This window comes from Seriola lalandi, unplaced genomic scaffold, assembly GCF_002814215.2.
Source record: "Seriola lalandi dorsalis isolate HSWRI2012SDOR001 ecotype SW California unplaced genomic scaffold, Sedor1 jcf7180002053623, whole genome shotgun sequence".
In the NCBI taxonomy this organism is placed as follows: domain Eukaryota; kingdom Metazoa; phylum Chordata; class Actinopteri; order Carangiformes; family Carangidae; genus Seriola; species Seriola lalandi.
The window spans coordinates 6,401-7,163 of NW_019524176.1; the positions used below are offsets into that span (position 1 = coordinate 6,401).

Here is a 763-nt window from a genome sequence, read left to right on the forward strand (position 1 = left end):
CAGTTCTCTGATCTTAACGTCCTTCTGCTGTTTGTGTTGCAGGAAATCGGCAGGAACATTTACACTCTGAAAGAAGTGGTGAACGAGATCAGAGACAAACCCACCAGGAGGAGTCTGGCCTTCCTGCCCTACCAGCTCCACTTTAAAGACCCACATCCAGAACACGTCAGACATGGTAACTAAACTAAACCTGAGCTAAACCAGAACTAAACCAGAACTAAACCTGAGCTAAATTAAACCTGAACACGTCATTGAGGTTGTGGTTCAATATTTTTCAACAAATCTTATTCCTTTTCATTCTGTTTATATTTATCTTTGATAAGATTTCTAAGTAACCAGAAGTGATAAACTCACCTGTTTACCTGTGTCTACACCTGTTCCTGCATCTTGTGTGAAAAGCTCAACATGAGTCACAGTTTGTTTTTCGTCTCTGTTCAGTGACGGAGTTCTCCAAGAAGACCGGAGACTACCCGAGTCTCTCGGCCACAGACATCAAAGTCCTGGCTCTGACCTACCAGCTGGAGCTGGAGCAGGTCGGCTCCCAACACCTGAGGAGAGACCCGGAGGTCAAGGTAGCAGTTTCCCCCTTTGTGCTAAGCTAGGCTAAACATGGTGTTTTAGGATTGTGTGATGCAGCTTGTCGACTGTGTGCATCCAGCAGAGTGACTCCACTTATTCTCTGTCAGGTTAATATTCAGGGCACACAGCGCCACCCAGAGACGCCTGTCAACGTCGCAGGATTTCACTTCCCCTCCAAGGTAAA

At 46.3% G+C, this 763-nt stretch overlaps 1 protein-coding gene across 1 annotated transcript in view; it reads left to right on the forward strand.

The window, feature by feature from the left end:
- Window positions 1-30: 30 nt before the first annotated feature.
- Window positions 31-763, forward strand: part of LOC111651428 (RNA-binding protein NOB1-like) — a gene marked incomplete at its 5' end in the record, with an annotated part of 4,982 nt that continues 4,249 nt past the window's right edge. The window contains 3 exons of the mRNA XM_023401371.2: window positions 31-175; window positions 439-572; window positions 687-758. Coding sequence (XP_023257139.1) covers window positions 31-175; window positions 439-572; window positions 687-758 — 351 coding nt within the window. The remainder of the gene's footprint in view (window positions 176-438; window positions 573-686; window positions 759-763) is intronic.